We start from the raw sequence: 18,617 nt of genomic DNA, 5'->3' as shown, positions 1-18,617 counted from the left end.
GAGCAATTCGGTTTTCGGATTCTTGTTCAGGGAGTGAAGTTCTACAAGAATTTCATAGTGGCTATAGGAACCCAAAAATCGTGTCGAACAGTGTTATTATTGGCTAAGTTATACGCGCTGAGCAAAAGACGTGATTGAGTGGAGCGGACGACGAATCCACCAATAGATGTGTGTTTCGTGAGGTCATAGAAAAGTGGTGATTATGGGCGTGCAGGTGAGACGGAGCAAACGGAATACACCCCGTGCCCCTCTGCCAAAATGATTGACTTCTTCTGGGCACCGGACAGTAGTAAATGTTTGTAAACATTACTTTTGATGGAGACACCTGCGATAGAAGAATAAATGACAACTAAATCCTCTACAAGAGTGAATAAACTTTAAAGTAAATTTTCTCGGAAACGGAGCTCCGGATAAAAAACTGTTATACTAAATTTGTTTCTTATTTTTTCATGTACAATGCCCCTTTGCTCGGTTGTACTACGAATTTCGGTCCACTCTGTTTAAAAGCGAATTATATGAAATACTTGTGAAAATTCACTTTGCACAATAAGTGAAATCACTCATTAACACGTTGACTGCCGCGTCACCCGTATTCGGGTGACAGCAAAAGTTCTCATCAGGCCACGTCACCCGTAATTCGGGTGACGCTGATTTGACTACTTACAAAGGATTTCCGAAAATATTTCGACAAATATATTCTACAGGAGGTAATGAAACTATTGAATTCTTATAAAAATGGTTTATTAAAAAAATTATTCGCAGTGTATAACATTAAAACATTCTCTGCAAAGTTGTGGTTGATCAGGACAGCTTGGACAAAAAGTTGTTTGTTTTTTCAGATCTGCTCGTGCCTCTGATCGGTCCATTTCGTATCTTTTATTTGAACTGTAGCTTCCTCAGTATCATCAACATTTCTTTCTTCTTCCATGACCAATTCTCGTAAAATCTCGTCAATAGTATCTTCATAACATTCATTATCACTAAGATTATATTTATCAGTATCCAAATCAGAATCTGACGATGTAATTTTATTTATGCTTCTCCTTCCGGGCAATCCGATCTCTTTTCATTATTGAAAAAAAATAAGGGCAGAGATTTTAAGTTATACCATTCGGTACTCGGCAAAGATTCCAACTGTTCATGCAGGAACAGAAACAGATATGAATTAACAGCGCACGCTTCCTATAGCGGCACGGGTGGCCTGTAGGAGATTTTGTTGTAAATACGCGTGGCAGTCAACGTGTTAAGTAAATCGTTTACGTAAAGTAATCGTTTAAGTAAATCGTTTTCGAGCTAACCGTTAATTATCAAGCATAAGACGAGTATAATCAACGAGTACATGTTTTCGTATTTGGTAAATTACGTTTAGAACCGTCGAGTGTTTTGTATTCCGAATTTTTGGGCTTACAATGTAAACTACGAAGAAGAAGAATTTGCAAGAACGAAGAGGAATTGCTTGTAATTTTATTTGGCACGTGGTTACGTCGCACGAAGTAGAATGATTCAGACGAAATCAATTTTCCATAATTGTTTGCGGAGCAGCGTGGAATTCGAGATAAAAATTCCGTTCCACGTGTCAGGGGGTCGAACGGAGTGCATAAAAATTCTAAGCGTATGTAGCCAGATATTTTCAACGGTAACGTTCGTATTCTCCGGGAATACACTTGAAATTCATAGGCTATTCGAAGAAGCGACCAAGAAGAAGCATTAGAATTATCATAAATTCCGCTGTTCTTATTTCTTTAAGCAGCGCGCGTTTGGTCGAATTGAGACGGTCCGTCATCCGAACGCACCCCGGATTACCGCAGCGTCGAATTTATACATATATCGATTGGATGAAGTCAAACTTTTTCGTATATCTTTCTGTATTCGTTCCGCTTTGGAATCATTCCTGCATTCACGGTGCAAATAATCATGCGATAAAAATTCAATGCAGTGGTGAATCGACTGCACCCAAACAGCATACAATCAGATAAAATATGAAATATTAATGGGAACATTTTTACTGGCACATTCGCTATTATGGAAACAGGCTTTTGATTGCAGTTTTTCTTGAATGATTTATGTAAATTTCGAGCTTTGTGATTATTGCAGTTTTTTGGTGCAATATTAATTGCGGACAGTTGCAAAGAAATATAAAACATAAAAAATGTTAGAAATTAGAATTTGTTGATTTTTGAAAACCGGTTTGACATTAGAATTAATACGTTTTTATGTTCATCAAGATCATATTTTCTGATGAGAGTCATATAAACGAGTGATCACGTTTTCTAGGTTTGTTCAGATGTTATAAATGTTATATATTTTGTTGGCTTTCTGTAAATTTAGAAATATTAAATAAACTAACAGTTTTTAAACTTCAACATACTCTTTATACTCTTAATTGTATTTTATTTGTTTAGCAAGATATGTAAACCAATTTAGTATGTTTTTTAAAAGTACTGAAATCGAAAAGTTTTGTATGAACTTCAATAGAAAGTTCATTAAAAAATAACGGAATTGTCGGTTTTATTTGCAATCATACATGGAGATACATATCAAGGTTAAGCAAGTACGTTTACTTAAGTAATTATTAACGTATATCTACGTATATCTACGTCTGTCAATGTCTTTTACTATCTTCATATCAGATTTATTCATATAATTTATCAATTCTTTAACGAATGCGTTGATTCTTACATATTATTAAAAGTACGTATTATTAAGTAAGTAATTATATTACAATTACCTATGCCGGATGGTACGGCGGAGGCATTAAAGCGAGGAAGAACTTGAAATTTAAATCTAATTAAACTTATTAAGTGGTCGAATGAGAAATTCATTTTTCCCGAGCGAACAGCGGAACTTAAATTAAATCGCGGTCTTCCCGACGTTTTATTTGAGGTAATGCGGACTCTTACTTGCCTTGAAATTGAAATTAATAAATGTAATTTCTCATTCGATTCAATCACTCGTACAAATACACGGGACGTGAATGGAAACCTAAAGATCAAAATATCGTATCAGGTATTTCATCTTTTTTCCTTGTCAATGCTTGAATTACCCCGTAACCCAATTACACCGTGGGAACTTTTCGTTACTCGTCCCGTTTTTACATGCTCGCAAAGTTGCCTTCTCATCGCGATTTCCCTCAAGCCCGCATTTCGCGAAACCACTGTTCCGCGACCCCAACGAATTGCAAGATTACGGAAATTCTAGGGTAGCCGCTGCCTGCTTCTACACATTCTATTATCGCACCGTACATTCCTTATTTTGCGAAACAAGTATTTCCACGAACAGCGTTCGCAGTCGCCGCTAATACCTGTTGCTACTGTTCTTATAGCACTTTCCGAGAAATTTAGGGTTTCGCTCCGACATCGACGCCGAACGCGTCAGTTCTACGAAACTCAATGTTTCAAATTCTTCAGTACGACAGGAAAGAATTTTAGTTCTACACGCGGCGTGAGATTTTTATCAGCCGATACGCTGCCAATATCATATAACGTTACCGAACATGGTGGCAATACTAGGAATAGGATCGGTACATATTTTACTACACTTTTCTGAGTAGCTCAAGATCGTTAATTAATTCCATATCACGCGAGTTTCCTTCGTGGTTTCTGAAATCGTCAGAGACACGAAGTTTCGCGAGGAATTTGAATATGGATGAAAGTAATAAGGTTATGTCACTTTAATTATCGGGGTTCGGTTGTAAAACTGAAGTTCAACTTTATTATTCAGCGAACATGTTGAAATAGATATTTCTTGATGAGAATTGTTCGAATGAGTTTCTTTATCTTTTGAAATCGTTACAGTTTAAATAAGATTTATAACATCTCTCTTATCGAGTTTTTAGTATTCTGTTCATATTTTAACGAATATTACATCCAATAATTATTGGGTCGTTGCAACAATAGGCTAGATTATTTATTGCTGATTACATTCAGCTTCATCCATAATTTGGCAATCAAAACATATGTCGAACTATACCGCAGTTAATTACCTTCCATTGGATATTTATTTAGAGAATTTGGAAATTTATTGATAGAGAATTTTGACTAGAAAAAGTTCGTAAACATCTATCGAAGCTAAACATTATATTTCGATGCTTCAGTTCGAGATTTATTTCGAACGTACAGTAGAACCTCGACTATCCGATGTAGAATTCTTTATTACCTGACCATATATCACGTTTAATTACTAATTAGTTAAATTTATGGCGATCCTTAATTCGTCTAATTAAGACTTAATGTAGGACAGTAACTAAGTAACTGCTCTATTATCAAAACACTCGTGCTTCCTTGATTAATTCGGATAATTGAGTTTCTACCATATCACTATTGTTCTTGTTTCGCAGATTAAAAGTGAACTGCTTGCTCCGGATTATTGTTTTCAAAATTTCTATTTTTCCTGTCTCTCGAGCACTGGTTCGCAGGGAACACCGGCAAAATATTTACGTATGCAATATTTTCCGGAAAGTTTCGTGTCGATGAACTTTTCAGATTTGAAATTCCGACTAAAATCCTACAATGAATAAATTTGCACGGGGTTACCTTCTATTTACAAAATAATGAAGCCTCGATACGAGACCGTCGTCTCCCGCCGTATATTTTAGAAAAGCTTCGAGTTCTAAACAAACAAGTGCGATTTCAAGCTCCGACGCTTAATTCGCGCCCCGAATTCTCGGTATCTTGCATTTCTAATTCAATCTGGGACAAGTTGATGCATGTACTCTCAGTGTTCAAACATATTAAACTCGCATCGTTTAAACACACGTTCAATAATTATTCGATATGAAGCAAATTTTAAAGTGGAGCTGTTTACAGTAAATTCTCCTCAATTTTCCTTCAACTTGTAAACAAAAATGGACAATTTGAGAACAGGAGATACGATTATTATACGTGTATTGTCTCATAGCAACGACAAGAGTGGATCTATTTAATTTTCATAAAATTTTAATTAATCGTACGATTAATATCATCGCAGTTACTACTAATTTCTTAGAAGGGAAAGAAAATTGATGCTTATCGTGTGCCCAAATTTACTACTCACTTTAAACACTTAAATATTGATGACAAGAGATTAGAATTTGTGATTCCAATTTTAATTAATTTTCTGGGAGTTCATCTAAATTTTTTAGTATCGGCAATTGCCAAAGAATAAATAGTTCTAGTGTTGAAATTACTTTTTCGATCTCACTTTCTCACACACCATCTAGATTAGTTCATATCTCACAAATCAGTGAGAAATTAATTTGAACTAGCTCGTTAGCAACAGGCTCATTGTATACGCGCGATGTTTCCAAATGGAATTAAGTTTAATGAAGTCGCTGGTTGCTTTTACGTACACTTTAATAATATTACAGCTATGGTCTTAGCGATGCGTTATTTGCGTTTTATCTGCGTTCTTAGAGTTCTACGAGATCTGGGAGTTCTAACAGTTCTGGTGGTTCTAACAATTCTGGTGGTTCTAACAATTCTGGTGGTTCTAACAATTCTGCTGGTTCTAACAATTCTGTCTAACGTTCTAGGTGCCTTTCCGTTTGTCACCTCGGTTTTTTTGTTGATTGGTGTATGGTGGGTTTTGATGGAGGAAATGAAGCGTTTTTGATTGGAGATGGGTGTGTCGGAAGGAACTTGAAATGAGGAGTGGGAAACTGTTCGAAAGTTCGGGTTGTAAATTTTCCGTTTTGGGAAATATGGAATTTATGAGTCGTGTTGTCCGTTCGTCGGGTCGAAGGGTATTTTCGTTTGGGTGCATTTTTCACTGTCGCAGGTATCGCTTAATTGCTCAAGGGATGGCCAGGAACGTTCGGTATTGCCGTCGCAACACTCATAATATAATTAATTCGATTCCCGATCACAGGTTGTAAGAAATTCACCCGCGGTTAGCCACCGAATCAGCAGCCAATGAAACCAAAAGGAGAAACAACGTACGCGGATCATTATAAATTCGGGAAATACGTAAACCTATTCGTGATCGCGCCGAGAGCATTGATTAACCATAGATACGATCCTTTGATGTTTGCTCCGCGTATTCGAGGAAATTAGAAACACTCAACGAATTTACGCAAAACCCTGTTCAGGGAGTGTACGGCGCATATGTGTATATGTATATGTATTATGTATATGTATATGTATACGAATATGTGCCAAGCGAACAGCTTGGCAGTCTGTATGGAAACGTTTCGTGACAACGAAGCTGAGGCGCGAAGGTTCGGACGTGCAGCATACTCGGATCAAACGCGAGACAGTTAACGATGCCGACAAGGAGAAACTTTCGTCGTGAGCTGCAACTTCTGCCGCGGAAATTCACGCGGATTGAAGACCGGCGAGGGCTGTACGAATCATGGCGAAAGGTACGACCGAGTAAACGCGCAGAGAGTTTTCCTGCCGTGGCCGCTGTCTGGTCACTCGAGGGAGCATTCTACTTTGTGGCCCAGAAAAGTGGCCTCCCATTCAGACATTTTTCCGGTTTCCACTGGAAAAACCAGCAACCCCAATCTCTACACACTCGTTTATGAACGGTAGAGCGATCTTGTTATGGTTAACCCCTTGCACTGCAACAACGATGAACATTTCAGACATAACCACTATAATAATAACTACTCAATAATAATCCTTTATTTTTGATCTCACAGCCAAGAAAAGGAACATGGCTTTACAAATGTAACATAAATCCATGCATTCATCTCATTCACACATTCCACTCGTTCCACACCGCTTATTTCTTAATCTTATCTTAAACTCTACGCTTACTCCTGCCTTTGGCTCCGAGTTTTATCCTACCATTGTATAAGGTGTCCCTGAAAGATATGTATAAGCGTGCTCCAGCTGATTTCTTATGAAAAAATATGGAAGAAATGCAGATTAACCTTTTTTTTTCGTTTCGAGTTTAGTTTTCGAGAAAATCGAGTTTGAACATTTGCTTTATGCTTACAGTGAATTTTCAAACTCGATTTTCTCAAAGATTGAAAGAGGCGTTTGTGTAGGATACTTTGATTGAAATAAAAAAGCATAATTGCACGAAAGCACGTATTCTCGACGTCCATCTCCACTTCACGATGAAGGTCAAAAATTTTAATCAAATATTGAGTATCCATTCATTGAATTATTCGATTATCGTTTGTTTTAAGAAAATCAGAAATAGGATCCTACCAATGCGGTCCTTTTTAAAATTTTCATTATTGCAAATAGCGAAAGTATAGCTTTAGTTTTTGAAAAATACTATCATACATTATGATAGTATTTACCTATACATTATAAGTAAAATTTTACTATGATAACTATTCTTTTGTGTAATAATGATAATAGGAAAGGAATGCACTTCCCACATCGAGCAAAGGTAATATTTGTATTTGTCAAACATTTAATACACATCCAACAAATGGACCTGAATTTTTTATCAGTTTCGCATGGAACACTGCGAACGTTTCCTGACAAGCCTCATAATCCATCCAGCTTATTTGTTCTGCGATTTATATATTCAATGAATTCATCACACTACCTTCAATCTATAATGTTTAGTATGTTTCATTGTCGAATATTCTGCGCTGATCCTCGGATTGATATAGCAAAAGAGAATTTTCCATAGAAACGCGATATGTATTTATAAGGATTTTGCTTCGGTGAAAAAGAAATCACAGTGACAGAGATATATTCAGCGGATTAATAATTAAGTTATGCAAGATACACCTCCGAAGAATTATAAATATTGGAATTAATATGTTTTATTGCAGGATTTACGGCTCCGCGAAATTCGGGAAACAAATTGCGGAAATTCGCAAGCCAACAATATACGAAGTAATTAAACAATAACGTAATTGTAATAAGCTGGAAGAACACTTGCGAGCTGTAACTGCAATTAAACGGGAAATTACACGTTATGTTCAGTATCGATCGTAATTTAAAACGAACGCACTTTACATTTTACGTGTACACTAGCTTGGCTGCTTCAGGAAGTGCGCTTTAAGCGCGTACGAGCTTATTGTACTTTTTACAATTTATTTTGTGTTTTACTGTTGAAATTAGTAAATTCTGTGGATTGGATTATGATTGTTGTATCGTGGTTATGTTGTACAGGATTGTACGTAAAACAGAGCTATTTCTTTATAATCAATATCAAATATTTACGATGTGTCATGAATAAATGTTAATGATTCTATCGAATAATTTTATACGCATTTTGTCTACAGTCACATAACAAATTTATAGAAATGTTTGCTTCGTTAAATAGTTATGACATAATACCATAAACACTTCTAGTAGATGTTTAATTATATCGTCTAAGAAGATTATTTCTATTTAACTTTTCTCACAGTTAGAATCATTTTAGTCATTATCTAAAACATATACAGATACTACTAAACTACATCAATCGTTGTAAATGATCATTTTCTATATTTTTATAATTTTAACATTTGTAGATGATATTCATCCTTTTGCAAAATTATTTATAACCAAATCCATATTAAAGTAAAAACTTCAATGACATCTTATAAATAATTATTGAAGATTGATTACTTGTAATGACAGTTCGGTCATTTTACATTTTACAATATAAACTTATATTAAATTAAAAAATTGAATTGCTAAATGTTCTTCCAACCTCCTTACATTTTGCAAATCTTAATCTTGCATTGGAGTGACGTACGTAGTACTATACACGTTGCCTTTATTAATGAACAAGGTAATAAACAAATAATGAAAGTAGCCCGACATAAAAAAATGTCTCGACGCATTGTACATTTTGTGCCGTACCGAAGTTCATCGTACTGAAGAAAATCATTAACAAAGATCTTCGACACACAGATAATTTTATAAATAATTGTTTTAAAAAGGCTCGTCACAGACATCTGTCAATAAATTTGCAGCGCAAGAGGTTTAACTGTGAAAAATAATTCCATCTCCGAAGTTAAGGCAAGCCTTTCTTCGGGATCCTCTAATTCCGTCCACCAACGCGAACGCCAAAAATGTGGTCACGGTAAACCGCAAGGTGAACAGGGTCATCGTCAACACCATAAAAGGGTCTCTGCTGGGCTCGACCTGGCAGAGCAAGAACGCGAAGCGACAGGAAACCTTTTTTTCGCAACGGCGGCGAGAGCCGATCGCAATAAAAGGTAACCCGAGCTGCGCCGCAGAGACTTCGGATTGTACAATGGTAACAAACGTGATAGGAAATACGGTTGGTTCTCGAGTGCATCCTGCGCCCTCCTCGGGGTGCATCGAAGGCTACGCCGTCGGCGTCGCGAGAGTTGCGATGCGACACACGCGCGGCTCGCGTGCACCGGAAAGCGGAAAAGAGCGGCGTCGCGGGGCGGGACATGCGACAAGGGTGCATGCGGGACATGCAAGGTGCACGCTGGGTGCGCGCCGGCTGCGCCGAGGAGTTCTCTGTAAAGCCGAGTCCCCACTGCATCGATTTTTGCCAATTGGCGCGACCAATCGTTGTTTAGGATGTTTTTTGAAGTGTAGAAAAAAATGGTCACGTTTTTATGCTTCAGTGACAATTACCGCGTTAAACATCAATTATACAGTTGTGAAGGTGAGCACAAGTGTAAAGTGTAAAAAAATTCGATGTAAAGACTATAATTTCTATAAATTATTATAATGTATGCTGTTTTTTTAAGTAGAATGTAACTAGAATGTTCTTTGGGGCTAGTGTTTTTAATATTGTTAACCAGCGAATGTGTAAGTTACTAACAAAATAAAGTGTTACGCATAAATTCTAGATACTTAGAGAAAAAATTGTATTGCATACCTCAACTTCCTGTCAAAATTCTTATTAGGGATTCGGGTTCATAGTTTCATCATGCAGTGTTCGCGAAAATTTGCTGCAGTTAATCGCGGATTGGCTTGTTAGTACTCTTCGTCACGTCTCTTTCGAATTTTATGAATGATGTTCAAAAGTGTTTCTAGTAGGATAGTTCTAAGTATGAGTTTTAAAAAGTAGGATGGACGTATAAACAGCATGTGCATATTGTATTTTTGTTCAAATAATTTTTGTACTTCTTAAATTTAATTTTTTTTAATTTAAACTGTAATGTTGGCCATATTTTGTGTTTTGAGATTAAGCCCAGATTCGTAATCAGCGACCATGAAAGCCTTCAATGACAAATTTCCAATTAAATCCGAGTTGCCTTTATGCCTTCGCTACTTTCTCAGAATTTGGGACTACTGTGTGACGCAACGGGGACGCGGATTTTGCAAGGATGGGCACAATCGATCGACGAAGACGTGCGACAATGTCGAGTGGCAAAAGCCGACGCAATGGGGACGGATGGATCTTAACTTTGGAAAATTCGTGGTATGTACTTACACACTACCGTCAGGTTTTTCGAAACCGCGGCCGTGGAGAAGGTCGGCGCGTCCGCGGTGACTTCGCATATGAACGTGCCGGTGAGGCTGAAGTCGACTTTCTCCAGCGTTACCTGGCTCTTGTTCGAGTTGGCGTCCTGAAACACACGGATCGACGAAGGTGTGTAAAGTGAATGCAAATGGATATCAACGGTGCCGCTGCCCGGGGAGGCGCTGAAATTCTGCTCGTCGATTAACGATAACTCGATTTACCTGGCGCGGTTATAATTCGAATTAAATTCCGCATGGCTGCGGCGAACCAGCGAATATATATCCGCGCGTCTCTCGACTGTTTGCGCGAAATTAAGCGCGTACGCGGTTCATTGCGTTCTTTTATTTCGCCGCCGCGTTTCCCTCTCTTTCTCTCTTTTTCTATTTCCCTTATTTTACCTCTCTCTCCCTCTCTCCCTTTGTATTTCCCTCATTTCATCTCTCTCTCTTTCTCTCTCCATTTCCCTCTATCTATCTCTTTCTACTTCCCTCATCCTCTCTCTCTCTCTCTCTCTCTCTCTCTTTCTCTCTCCATTTCCCTCTATCTATCTCTTTCTACTTCCCTCATCCTCTCTCTCTCTCTCTCTCTCTCTTTCCATCTGTCTATCTCTTTCTACTTCTCTCATCCTCTCCCTCTCTCTCTCTTTCTATTTTCTTCATTCAATCTACCTATCTCTCTCTCTCTCCCGCTCTTTACGCACTTCCCGTCCCTCCCAGTACGTTTGTCTGTCCCCACTCTGATTCTCGTTTTTGCGCGAGGAAAAACTGATAAAAATATAACGCCGAATGGACGACGGTAATTACGAAAGCGCTTTGATAGTATGTTTTAATTAATCGATGAAAACGCGTTTCACTCAGTCACCGTGCGCAACGGATTTCAGTTTCGACTTAAATTGAAAGGTCGGAATAAATCCATTCGATCGCGCTATTCTTTGGACAGTACGTGTGCTTTTTATTCGTTACAAGTTTGTGTGGGCAAATCAGCGAACAGCTTTTGTTGGTATGTTTGCGCGGCAAAGAATAGTAAGCTGGAATTTGTGCATTGTGAAATGTATTGGGACTCTTGGAACGAAGTATTTCGACCTACATCCACAACAATTTATAACGAGTTCCTTCTGAATTCCAAAAGTTATCGTGCTGTATGAATCGTGTTGTAAAAACAAATGGAATCTAAAACTTTTTGCAGATCGATTGCAACGGAGTGACATTAAATATACATTTCAGTAAATGCTTGCAGTATACAGACGAAATGTTTTGGGAACAGAGATAAATAAAATTTTGAATCTGTGTAGCATTTTTTCTGCTTGAAACTTTTTGACGTAATACGAATGAGATATACTCGAATTGCGGAGGGTCGACTTTAAATATCTCGAGTACATTTACAGATACGCAATCTGAATTTCAAAATGCACGTATCAGTGCAAGAAATCTTCCATATCTCTGGCGAACATGCAGGTCATGCCATATTATATATCACGTGTGCTATGCGCAAACCTCGAATTTTGAACAGTTTTTCGAACATCCACTGACAGATGTCTTGGAACTTTTTTGGGTAGCTGCTGCTGCGGCTGCATCGATCCTCGATTTTTCAACCGTGTTTTATATTCCTCCCGTCGTGTACACGAGATTCTTTGACATTTATTAACGGTAGATAAAATTAGCGCAGCAAATGGAGATTTGTCTAGCGATAATGCGGTGGCGGTACACTAATCGTATCAGTAAAATAGGGCGAGTAGATAGATATCGCTATGTTAATTCTATTGTAATGTATCTTGGTACGATATCCCGTTGTACGGTAAAATAATCTGACATGCTCGCGTATATTCACCGACTGTTAATTCGCAAACATTATTAACGATTGTATTCCGGAATCATGGTCGATATTGAATAATCGAAACAGGAGCATAAAAGCTTATTATATGTATAAAACGAGTCCCGAATTGACCGGCAATTCAGTTTTCCCAGCGCAGTTTATGCATCGAATTATGCATTCTCATTATACCACTGGTTTCCACAAATCGGTTTATTATTATTGACTTGTTATTTTCGCAACGTATTACATTTTCATTAATGTGCTTCGAAGGATCGTGCTTCGAACACGCTAGAAGGTTCGTTCAATTCGATCCTCTTACATATAGTTCCAAGAATACACTCATTTTTCAGATAATTACAATTTTTTACATGAATGAATTGAATAGATAGGTATTTTATGTAATTATATTTACACTATTTTGAGTTTAGTAAAACGAAAACGTTTGATGTTCTAGATTTGCCCACAAATTCTACAAGTTTTAATTTTTGATAGGAATTCTTGCATTACGTCACTCGAACTCGCTGTTGCGTTTTTAGTTTGATTATTTCTTTTTCACGAAATCTACATTTACAATCTACATAAAACTGTTAGCAGATTTTTTAATGTCTTGAATGTGTGCAGCCATTTCTACGAAGATATTTTTCAATCGAATGAAGTACGTAGTTTACAAAAGTATGACATTTTTTAAGTACTCCATGAATATTTCAAACTAGTTGCAACAAAATCGATGAAATTGCAATCGTTTATAGTGATATACCAAAAACCACCGCAACATTAAGCTTTCTAGACTTATATCTAAGACACTCTTGTATCACTCACTTTGAAATCAAAATTGAGTAATTCATTATACAGGGTGTCCTAAAACTGTCTCGCAATCCAGAAATGGGGAGATCCTGAGGTCGCTTGAAGTAACTTTGTTTACGAGTTATTAAAGAATAGTGACCAATGAGAGGCGAGATCAGCTGGCGCGAGGCGGCCGAGCCAATGAGCGGAACTGGACTTCCTGCGCTCGTTGTCTGGGCCGCCTCGCGCCGCTGAGCTCACCTCTTATTGGCTAAAGTTTTGCGTTAATAACTCGTAAACAAAACAGCGGACTGCATTTTCGCTAAGGAAAAAGTTACTTCAAATGACCTCAGGAATCCCCCATTTCCGGGTTGCGCGGAATTTACGGGACACCCTGTATAATTCATAAAAATTACACAAGTCTAAGAGTTGCCTATATCAATTCAATTTATCGAAAAGAAATCAACACACAGTTATGGAAGGATTCTACGAAAATTATAACCAATTCATCGTATCCGATTAGGTGACCAGTCCGCGCTGGCAACTTTCCCTCCAAAGAATGCTGGTTTATTTCGTCTCCGTATCACATTTCCGACCGCCCGTCTTTTCCCGGTTCCGTAATTATTTCCCTTCCGCCCTTCTTTCGTTAACTATATCCAGGTCGCAGCTGCACACACCGAAGAAAAAACGATCGTGTTCGCTTTTCCGGCGGCGCGGTCCAGCCGAGGGAAGCGTTAATATCGACGCAGGGCACGTCGCGACAAAGGGCGTCTTTTTTTGCTGAATGTATTCTTTGCGAGCCGAGGGAACGCCGCCCGAGGAAATCGTCATCTTATCAGGAATTACCCGGCACTCGGGTAAATTGGCTCGATGAAGCTGGAACCCGGTGGCACGCCGAGGTCGAGATAGCGGCGAGGGAACGCGGGGCACGATAAGGACGACGATATGGGGCACGGTATAGGATATAGGGGGTCGTTTCATCGAGAACGGAAAAACAAAATATGCATAATTAGCAGGATTTGAACGATATACTTTAAACGGGCGAAAAGATATCGCGCGGAATGCCCAGGAAAACGACGAAGGAGACGGAGACCCTTGACGAGATTGAGACGGACAGAGAGACGTGACATCGAGCGAGAAAGACAGTGAATAGAAGAGAGAGAGGGGGGGGAGAGGGGAGAGAGTGAAAGAGTGAAAGACAGAAAGAGAGTGAAAGAGAATGAAAGAGAGAAAAAGAGAATGAAAGAGATAATGAGAATGAAAGAGAGTGAAAGAGAGAGAAAGAGGGAGATAGAAAGAGAGAACGAGAGTGAAAGAGAGAAAAATATGAAGATAGATAGAGAGAAGAATAGAAAAAGAGAAAAGGAGGAACAGATAAAGATAGAAAGAGAGGAAGATGGAAAGAGAGAAAAGGAGGAAGAGATAAAGAGAGGAAGGAAGTGAAACAGAGAAAAAAAGTGAAAGAGAGGGAAAGAGTGGGAAAGAAAGTGGAAGAGAGAAAAAGAGGAAGATAGAAAGAGAGGAGAATAGAAAGAGAGAAAAGGAGTAACAGATAAAAATAGAAATAGAGGAAAATAGAAAGAGAGAAGAATAGAAAAAGAGAAAAGGAGGAATAGATAAAGATAGAAAGAGAGGAAGATAGAAAGAGAGAAGGATAGAAAGAGTGAAAAAGAGTGAAAGAGAGGGAAAGGAAGTGAAAGTGAGAAAAAGAGGAAGATAGAAGAAAGGAGAATAGAAAGAGAGAAAAGGAGTAACAGATAAAAATAGAAAGAGAGGAAAATAGAAAGAGAAAAGAATAGAAAAAGAGAAAAGGAGGAAGAGATAAAGAGAGGAAGGAAGTGAAAGGGTGTGAAAGAGAAAAAGAGAGAAAGAGACAGAGGGGAAGGTTATAAGGTTCTACGTTTACGTGTTGAACTAAAGGTGCCAATAATAAAGGAAGTAATCTTCATAACACCGTCCTAATGTCATCCGTTGTTATCGAATTGTGAACATAACATTCCACTACGTTCTAGGAACTCGCAGAATCGTTTGTGGTGATACCTTATTAACCGTGAAACTGCCATGCCGGCATGATGCCATTTGAAGTCATTAATACTGCACCGCATTTTCTAGAATAGTTCTCTTTCCTCTGACTTCATTTGTGAGAGATTAAACATTTTTTCTTGCAACTTGTGTCAGATGAAAGAGGAGTGTTCTCCAAAACATAGAACAACATTAACACGTTGACTGCCACGCGTATTTACAACAAAATCTCCTACAGGCCACCCGTGCCGCTATAGGAAGCGTGCGCTGTTAATTCATATCTGTTTCTGTTCCTGCATGAACAGTTGGAATCTTTGCCGAGTACCGAATGGTATAACTTAAAATCTCTACCCTTATTTTTTTTCAATGGTGAAAAGAGATCGGATTGCCCGGAAGGAGAAGCATAAATAAAATTACATCGTCAGATTCTGATTTGGATACTGATAAATATAATCTTAGTGATAATGAATGTTATGAAGATGCTATTGACGAGATATTACGAGAGAATTGGTCATGGAAGAAGAAAGAAATGTTGATGATACTGAGGAAGCTACAGTTCAAATAAAAGATACAAAATGGACCGATCAGAGGCACGAGCATATCTGAAAAAACCAACAACTTTTTGTCCAAGCTGTCCTGATCAATCTCAACTTTGCAGAGAATGTTTTAATGTTATACACTGCGAATAATTTTTTTAAAAAACCATTTTTATAAGAATTCAATAGTTTCATTACCTCCTGTAGAATATATTTGTCGAAATATTTTCGGAAATCCTTTATAAGTAGTCAAATCAGCGTCACCCGAATTACGGGTGACGTGGCCTGATGAGAACTTTTGCTGTCACCCGAATACGGGTGACGCGGTAGTCAACGTGTTAATGACTCCATATGGCATCATGTCGAAAGTCTGAAGGTTGATAAACCGTTATCGACTTTTCGTTACAAGTATCTTGAGGTTTTACCATTGAATACAACAGGGATATTTCCAGGGTGAGAGAGAGAGGGATAGATGAAAAGAAAGGTTTTTCCTCATTAATTTATGTGTCGTCGAGTGTACACAATGCAAGGAAGAATCTAGCCATCGTCGCCGGGATAAAAAAGGATTGTTATTAGAGGATTCCTGCTTTTTCTTTGTTATTAAGTTGCTATTAGCGAATGAATCGGGCTTGCTCTTTTGTCGGCGGATGAAGGCGAGCTCAAACACCGGAACGAGATCAGAAAAACCTGCATAATCTTCCCTGTTGAAATGTGATTTATTATAATGACCTGTTTGTCGTGAAGACGCCGCGCCGTGTTACGAGAAGATGAAAGCGAAGAGCCGTGCGCGTGCGCTTGGGAATTGGAACTGCAGAGAAAATAAGCTACGAGGGATAAAACTGTTTCGGGGATTTGTTTTTACCGATGTTTTTCCACGTGTCACCGGGCTGTTGTCTTCCGAAATAATCCGATGGTTTTGTGGCAATTTCGTTTCGAAAGCCGTTTGGATCTTCCACTTTTGAAGATGGCTGATTTATTTGTGCGCGTGTCACTTAAACTTGGATTTGGCGTGGATTGCGCCACGAATTATTGCTTCCACAAATTTTATCATCGAATCGTCGAACTTTTAATTACGCAGAAATATACTAGATTGATAAGACTTTACGTTTGTGAATTTTAGAAACGGTACTGTAAGTAACAATAGTCGATAATGTGATCAAATGTTCAATAATATTACTAATACTGTTATAATATTACTAATTAATAATATTACTAATGTTCAGTACTACTAAAGAAAGTAACACTGCCACTCAATAGTATATGACAATTTTCTTACTTGAATATTATTAACCAAAGCTGTAAAATATTCATCGAATTTTATGAGCTCTTTATCTCATTGATTACATTTTACATAAAATGTTTGCGTAACGTTCTCTCAATTCTTTCATTTCTTCGTCTAAAGAATCACCTTGTTACACTTTCATTAAACTTCACATTATATTTTACGACGAACATGTGATTGTATTTTGTCATTACGGTGGAAATCTAGCACGAAAACATCAGGAGGTTCGGTAACGAAGAGAGAAATAGATTTTATGTTCCTTTTTTCAGAGCAGTGCAATTTTTATTCGCCGCTGTGCTTTCACATTGTACGCGAATAAACTGAATTACGTGTAGGAATGTGCACCGAGTCAAACGTAAAACGGGAGTTTACAGTTATATTCGAGGTTTTAGAGCGATCCACCCGTCGTGAAATACGAATGTGTCGTGTAAAACAGAAATAAATAAATAGCTTGCAGGTGGTTATGACACAATTAACATTCTTTCGGCAATACCCATTATAACAGACGACAACGAGTACTTAAACGGCGACTAATAAAAATTTTTACTGTCTTCAAACGTTAAGAAAATGCCGTCTGAAGCATAGTGAAATTAGCTGAAACAGTAGTTAAAAGGTTCAAACATAAAACACCGTTTATTCATTTTTAGACCGGTTTTAACACACTCGCTACTGCTATTTCTTCACTGCTTATCTTCAATGTTAACTTGTTTTATGAACTGCAAGGTATCATCCTTCTGAAATATTCAAACAATTCAGCAAAGTTATGAAGATCTTGATTGTTATGGTATATACCATGACTTTGAACAACAATGTGTATGTAATTAATTTGGCTGTTGTTACGTCAAGTATGAGACCGTGGGCGATAAACAAATTCATTGGAAGATAATATAGTTAAAACGTTTCGTGGATATACTTTGTTATACTTTCGAGTAAATTCCGATGCTAGTTTGCTCGTCATCGAAGTTTGTACATTTTCTGTTTGCGATGAGAAACTTTAGCTGGCAACTACATACACAGTCTATACAAATGAAACTTTAGAAGAAGATTTGCAGGAGAAGCTGGCAGTAGAAACATTCTAAACTGACTTTTCTATTGATCTTTTCAACATATTTTTTACGGTACTCCTTCTAGATACATTAGTTTTCTTATGGACCTGAATGAAAAATGTAAACATCAAAATGAATTATCAGAAACTAGTCAAATAACAATATACACTTACGGACAAGAGTTAAGAAAAGTATTTCACAGTTGCATAATCTTGGTTATAGTAACCCTTTTTATCACATTCCGTGCCAAGATGTTTTTGCTTGACTTGTCGTTCAGGCCATTTGACGTTTTGAATAAAGATAGATATATTGTCATACAATATTTCATTACGTCATGAATCCATAAGTAGTTTGCTTGTTTAGGGGAGTTGTCGCATCGTGTACCATTCATGGTTCAGTCGAATTTGTTAAGTAAAAAACGAGGAATTGAAGTAGCAAGACAAAAAACTATAAGAGTAACGACGTTTTGCAGCGATTGCCCGACGAGTCATTTTTATGCATCTCTTGTTTTAACAAAGTCAACCATCACATGGAATTATTAATTGTTGTATATATAACAATTGAACAAACTTATGTACTGCATTTTTTATAATGTCTCATTATTTTGGTGGAAATATATTTTACAGAATTAAATTTGTTATAAAATATATGTTTCCAGCGCATTAAATAAATATTTGTAATTAAAAGTATTAATTTTATCATAAACAATGTGTTATATGTCCCACTTTAATTTAATAAGACGTATTTGTTAAAATATCAAATTTGATTAAAATAACGATACGTCTTGAAAATTTGAAGTTTCTACATTTT

General features: G+C 37.5%; 1 protein-coding gene across 1 annotated transcript in view; it reads right to left on the bottom strand.

The window, feature by feature from the left end:
* LOC117225106 (uncharacterized) overlaps nucleotides 1-18,617 on the bottom strand; it is a 327,978-nt gene that overhangs the window by 145,873 nt on the left and 163,488 nt on the right. Inside the window, exon 3 of the mRNA XM_033478431.2 lies at nucleotides 10,297-10,432. Within this exon, the coding sequence (XP_033334322.1) occupies nucleotides 10,297-10,432 (136 nt within the window). The remainder of the gene's footprint in view (nucleotides 1-10,296; nucleotides 10,433-18,617) is intronic.

Source organism: Megalopta genalis, chromosome 8 (genome assembly GCF_051020955.1).
Source record: "Megalopta genalis isolate 19385.01 chromosome 8, iyMegGena1_principal, whole genome shotgun sequence".
NCBI classification, from domain to species: Eukaryota; Metazoa; Arthropoda; class Insecta; order Hymenoptera; family Halictidae; genus Megalopta; species Megalopta genalis.
Note: the sequence above shows the minus strand (reverse complement) of the source record. Positions and strands in the feature narration are given on the sequence as shown.